The 6,817-nt window shown below is 38.9% G+C and overlaps 1 protein-coding gene across 3 annotated transcripts in view; it reads left to right on the forward strand.

The window, feature by feature from the left end:
- PTBP3 (polypyrimidine tract binding protein 3) overlaps positions 1-6,817 on the forward strand; it is a 62,833-nt gene that overhangs the window by 25,741 nt on the left and 30,275 nt on the right. For all 3 annotated transcript variants that reach the window (XM_018561154.1, XM_018561156.1, XM_018561157.1), the window contains 2 exons: positions 1,763-1,929; positions 4,556-4,702. In XM_018561154.1, coding sequence (XP_018416656.1) covers positions 1,763-1,929; positions 4,556-4,702 — 314 coding nt within the window. The remainder of the gene's footprint in view (positions 1-1,762; positions 1,930-4,555; positions 4,703-6,817) is intronic.

Raw genomic sequence — 6,817 nt, forward strand, 5'->3', positions numbered from 1 at the left:
TCCCGACATGTCATTCTCCTTAAGTGACCTCAGTGATGTCCCTCTCCCAAGTTAGACATGTTCTGCTCCCTGACTCTAATACATTAAAGCCCTCTTTTTGCCCTGTGTTAGGCCAAGCAATGGGTGTCTGGTTCACTTCACAGCGTTTGTCTGACTCGCTAAAGTCTCTGTCTCCAGGTAGAAAACTGAATCGCCATTTGACAGCTTTTGAACAATTGTGCTATTCTCCTGAACCACTGCCTAGAGCTATTTCAGAGCTTTATGGGCTTCTGAGATTGATGGGTTATGGCAGCAAACCACCTTTTATTGTAGCGTGGCAGAGGGATTTGGGCAGGTCATTTTCAGAAGTGGCTTAGGTCACCCGGAAAGACCATGTTTCCTCTATTTCTAATCACATCCAGGAAAGGAACTATAAATTGTTGGCTCGCTGGTATCGTTGTCACTCCACTTCAAATCTGGTTCTCTATGGCTTCTGACCTTTTGTTGGAGATGCCAGGAGCATAGGGGTAGATCTTTACATATATAGTGGGATTGCGCTCAATTACAGCCATTTTGGCAAATTCCAAATTTGATAACACTAAACCACCAACTAACCTGGATGCGTCTCCTGAGATTGCCCTTTTATCCATGCTCCCTGTATCCTTTTAAAGCATTAACCCCTTCATGACTGAGGCCCTTTTTTCAATTTTTGCACCCATGTTATATTCCACATTTTAGGCCTGAAAATGACGTAAAACCCCCCAACATTATATATTTTCTGAATGCCAAGACCCTATAGAATAAAATGGTGGTAGTTGAAAATTTTTATGTTGCGCAATATTAGCGCAACTCCTTATTAAACCCCAAAATTTAGTGACAAATTTAATTAAATGCCCCAAAACACAACAAATTACCCATTTTTTAAATGAAATATAAAAGATGAGATACGTCGTCAGTCACGAAGGGGTTAAAAAGAACATCCTCTGTCATTGGCACTGGATCTACCACCACTTCTAGCCTCACGGGATGGGCTGCCTGTATGAATGAACAAGAGCACATGAATAATTGATTGCTGAAGCCAAGTGACTGGTCACTCTTCCCTCACTGCAGTGTCGGACAGCTGGTTTTTATATAGGTCTTCGGACGATTTCCAAGCGCCGTTGGCTTAACGTACTGATCTCTTTTTGCTCTAGCACGGTCTTCTTTCTTATTTTATAAAAATGTTGAACCTACCACCGGCTACGTCTTTTCTGCCTCTTCCTACTTCTCCTTTCTTTTCCCCTCCTTGTCTCTTAATTGTACCCTCTTCCTCCTTCCCTCTGATTCTCCCCATTCTTTTTATGTTATTATTATTGTTATTGCTTTTATTATTGTTTATTACGCTTTACATGCTCATTTTCTTGATGCTCTTGGGTCTCTCCCCTCTACCTCTACACTGCGTGCCTATTGTGTCATGTGGATTGATGGACATGTTTTTATTGCCTTGGTGTCCTTGATACTTGAACCTATTTTTGCTTACTTTTTATCTTTCGTGCTTATTTTATGTGTTACCTGTTTTTCATATTTTGGAAAATGTAATAAAACATATATTTACCTAAAAAAAACAAAAACATCCTGCTGTCTCAAAAATGTGATATTTTTATTTTTTTTATTTTTTTTTATAAAATATATTTTACACACTAACTTCTTAGCATCCAGAGCAGTCTTGTACCTGATCATTTGTGTTTTGGCGAAGCGTTTGAAATGAATGTTTTGCTTACTAATGGTATTTTATTTTTTTCAGCTAATGGGAACAATAAAATATTTAAAGGAGATCGCTCCCCCTGTTCTCCATCTCGAGTTCTTCACATCCGCAGGATTCCAAATGATGTCACAGAGTCTGAAATCATCTCATTAGGTCTGCCGTTTGGAAAAGTCACGAATCTGTTGATGCTGAAAGGAAAAAGCCAGGTAAACAACATTCCATATAATGAAATTGTCTGTCATTCTGAAACGCATGGAAAAGTGCTTCACGAGTGTATGGGGATTATCTTCTAAAATACAGCCGGATGGGTAATTAGGCTAAGCATGGCATGAAAACTCATTTAGAGCTGCAGCTAACGATTATTTTCAAAATCGATATATGCCAGTGGTACAGCAGGGTGGCTAATGGTTAGTACTTCTGCCTTCAGTGGAATACTTTTTTAATTTGCACTGAGAATGATGTCTACATGGACCTTTTGTATATTCTCTGCATTCTGCTTGTAATTGACTTCTTATCCAGTTAGTGTGCGCTGGTATTCTTTAGGTAAATATGTTAGATATATACAGTATATCCTAGTAAGTTTACAGCTTCAGTGAGATAATATAGTGTGAAAATAAATAAAATGTGTGATGCATGCATCATTTTAGCTGTTCAAAGATTTCTGCTGGTCCTAATTCAATAGCCAGTAGATTGAAGCTGCAGTTTTGATAATGCTGTAGGGTTTTTCTCTATTATTGCATCTATTTTGCCATTTACACAGTGAGGGGATATAAATTGGAGCAGACGGAATATGGAGCAGCTGTGCATTGCAACCAATCAGCTTCTATATTTAATTTCCAATGCTTAAGTGAAAAAACTGAAGAGAGAAGCTCTACAGGATAGGATATGAAGAGAAATCTCCCTAATGAGTCATAGATGACAAGGAAAAAAACTGACAACAGTTTCCACCTTCTTATACACCTAAATAAATGAAAAACATTTTCCTGTAGTGCTTCTTCTTTTTCTTTTTTCTCAGGAAAATGCTTAGGCTCCAGGCATACAGACCACCTGCATTAAACAAAGTTATCTGGGGAGTCAAAATTATTTTTTTACTTCCCAGATCACCTTTTCCTGCGTTTTTAGATATTCCTGGGTTAAGTCACATGTAGATGCATTTAGCTGTGTAAAACCAGGCTGAACAGTCCCAGGATGCAAAAACAAAAATGTTTATGTAAATGCACCTAGACTCTGCTAAACATCCAGGTGTGCATTCAGCCATAGCAAAGCATTCTTTAGATATGAGCTCCAAATGCACTTGGGCCTCTGTATTTTCATAGCCATGTGCATGGGGCCGTATGCTGTTTCTATATGGCTTGTCATTGAGTTTTTATGTCCTTTTGATAGAACGTTTTAGCACATTAGCCTTGTAGGGCTTAAAGGGTGAGTGCACATCAAAACAAAATGCACTTCTTTTCTCCCCTCCCCACATTCCTGCCCACTGCTGCTCCCTAAATGCATGCTTGCCATCAGGCCATGCTTATTCGGTAGCTCCCCACAGACTTCCACGGGCTCATGGTCCTGTACTGAAGACACTCCCAAGACTGTCCCATAGAAGTCTATAGGAAGCTACTGCACAGGTGCACTGAAGAGTTTCAGGATGGCCTGGCTTCTATACTTAATCACTAACTCTGAACAATCATACAAATCAGGAAAGTCAGAATTTGTGGTCTGCTTGCTTGTTTTAGGTCAGAGAAATCATTGAAATAGTTGGTAATTGCCATGCAACTAGTATTTTTAAATAGAGAGGTCTGCAATGGAGTTCCTATATTTGCCTTTGTGCATGTTTCCCGTAATGTCTGTCTTAGGTTCAGTGCAAAGTATAATCTTGGGTCTTTCTCAGTCCAATGTAGAAAAAGGTTCCTTTTTTATTTTTAAATGATTTTTAAATGAAGATGTGTTCTTGCCAACATACACAGCCAAAGAGAGAGGGCTATGTAAAGAAATAATGGAATAAATAACTATTTGCATTCATGCAGAAATGGGGTAATACACACAGGTTAATCAATTCTGAAATCCCTCTGTTTGAGATCTAAAAATCGGCGAAGGAAGAAACAATAGTGCGTATAGCAACTAATCAGATTGTTATAATCTATACTGTACTGTCTAAAGACCTACACACAGGAAACCCTGTGCTCTCTTCTGCAATGGTTTCTGCCAAATTGTACAGAGCAGAAGACCTGTGATGCAATAGCAGTTGAGTAGTGGGCATAGTGCAGTCTTCTTCATTTGAAAGGCCAGCACATTGCATGTGACACTTGTTATGCCCTTTCTTAGGTAGTCTTCCTGCAGACTAGTGATTTTTAGCCCTTCGTTTATGTGTTTACTTTGTGCACTTGGCTTTCTTTGGCTTACAGCAGGATCTGAAAGTAAACAGCTGACTGCTTTAGGCATACATGCTATTGTTTCTTCCTTTGCTTTTTATAGATCAAACAGAGGGATTTCTGAATTGATGAATGTGTGTGTATTAACCCCTTTTAATGCAAATAGTGCTTTATTCCATTATTTCCTTACATAGCCCGTTCTCTTTGGCTGTGTGTGTATAAGGCTTTTATATTGTCAGTAATTGTTATCTCTATGTTTCCCACATACAAATCTAGGAGTGCATTTCAGTATAAATATATCAGGTTTTCTTTTGTTTGTACTTTTTGGGGTTTTTTATTTTCCTAAAACATGCATTTTAGGCTGTCAAAAAAAGAAAAATACACCCACATAAGTCATACCTCTAGCCATTATCTCAAGATTATAGTGCTTAATAAGCAATTTAAGGTATTGTGTATTCTCTGATTTTTGCAGGCCTTCTTAGAAATGGCTTCTGAAGAATCCGCTGTCACAATGGTGAATTATTACACTCCTCTCACTCCTCATCTCCGCAGTCAGCCTGTCTATATTCAATATTCCAATCACAGAGAACTGAAGACTGACAATCTGCCTAATCAATCGGTAAGTATTACTTTTAGTAAAATCATAGGACATTACCCTAAACAGCTCAGCTGATTTCCAGAGGAGTATCGCTGGCCTTGCCTACACTTTTATCTGACTGGTACTCCATGTACACGCCCTGTGGCCTTGCACATACTTGTGGCTTAACTAAAACACGTTAGAAAGCCTTTCCAAGTACTTGGTGCTCCAGGGACTTTCCAGAAAGAATAGGCCAGTATAAGTTAAAGAGATTCCATCAGGGGGAAAAAACAATAAAAAGGTGGCAGGTATAAAGTACAAGCAATCTTTGGCATCTGCACATACCTGCAGAAGCCTCAAAGTCTGCTTTTGCGGACTCTGACAGGCAAAGCTTAGGTTGGTTACACTGGTAGATTTTCAGTTAACATATCAAACATTCGGTAATGCCATTATAGACTTGATGGATGTCGTTCAAAATGTCATTTTATTTTAACATTCGATTTTGGACTGAATGGAGTTTCCCAAATGAAAAATTAGAATTTCCTTCATTTGAGAAAAAAATGTCTATCCTTTTTCAATTCTTTCCTTTACTTTTTCCTCTTCCTTTCCTATGGTCCAAATGATCAGCAATTTACCCCATTAACTATTAAAAAAACTATTTGCTTGATAATGAACACAATTCTACTGTTGTATGTCCAGTTTTAGACACTTTCTGATGGATCCGAAGATTGCCTGCCCCTTCCTGCCTCCTGCACATTCCTATTGACTGCTGGGAGTCAATAGGAAACTGGAGTGTGGGAGATAACAGAAAGCTCTGGCTTTAACTAAAAGTGCTGAAGCTCTGCCTGACACAATGGCTCGTAATTTGGCTAGAACTGCAGTGTTTTAGGGGGCTGCTTTAGAAATGTGTAGGCACCTGCAGTAATTGTTTTTGCCCGGTTCTAAGGATACAGGTTTTAAACTCAAACCTGTGGTAAGAGAAATGTGGAGACTTCTATTCTTCCTTCTAAAATCATTAGTTACCTGGGTGTCTCTACTGATTTGTAGTTTCTGGGTAACTAACTCCCAAAAAAGCTTATGCCTGTTCTTATTTTTGGTCAGGAATTTGGCCATTGGATCCGTATGAAAACCAGGCAACTAGTATTTTTACAGGAAATGGTCAGCAGTGGCAGCCTACTTATTTATTATAGCAGAGGTATGAATGGAGAGATAATCTCATTCTGTGTCCTATGTTAAGGACGCATGGGTTTCTTCAGTCTGTAGGTCTCTTTTCCTGGCAGAAAATGTTGTACAGGCTTCTGTAGAACCCACCTATAGGGTAAGCAGAGGATGCACTAACCAAATGGCCATCAGAGTTCATGGTGCAGCCTTTTAAAATAAGTATTAAAGTAAAATTACACCACTACATTTTTCCCTTTTCACATCAGTGGGGTTGATTTAGTAAAGGAATAGAAACTGTTGAGTTGGCAAAGGGAATGTTTATCTAGCTTAAAGAGAAAGTAAATCACTAATAAAAAAATAAATAAAAATATATATTTAACCCCAGGAGCTGTTTGCCATAATGTTACTATGCACACCATATTAGCACATTATGACAGGTTTTCCTGCAAAAGTGATCCATTCCCCTCGGTTTCTGGTGCTTCCTCCTTCATCCTGGTCCTGTTGCGAGTCTTCAGCCGCGCATGTGCAGTAACTCCTCTGCGCAGGACTTAGTTCAGCTTGGCAAGAATCCTACCAAAATTGTGCACTGAGCTGTGCATGCACCATTCAAAGTACAGTTTAAGAAAAAAGTGCTGACAGGCAGGGAGAAACATCTATGCCAGAAAAGACTGCAGCCTGTTACATAAAAAAAAAAAAGCCTGCCTGTCAGCACTTTTTAAAATGTTATTAAGATAAATCTGTTCACTTCATTAAACCAATCACTTGCTTGAAAAAGTCCCAATTTGTAGTTTTTTTTATTCCCTCTAATGCATGATTAGGGTGATGATATTCAGAAGGTGAACCTGTGTTTACTTTGCATAACTAATCATTCACTTCTGTAGAGAGAGCCTCTTCGTCTTTAGTCAATCAACCCCATAGTGTTACAATGAAGTGGCAAAATTCTCCAGAACACTAACATGATTGGCAAACTACAGTGACTTCCTGTAGCTCTGGGTA

This window comes from Nanorana parkeri, unplaced genomic scaffold (genome assembly GCF_000935625.1).
Source record: "Nanorana parkeri isolate BGI_ZX_2015 unplaced genomic scaffold, ASM93562v1 scaffold504, whole genome shotgun sequence".
Classification (NCBI taxonomy): Eukaryota; Metazoa; Chordata; class Amphibia; order Anura; family Dicroglossidae; genus Nanorana; species Nanorana parkeri.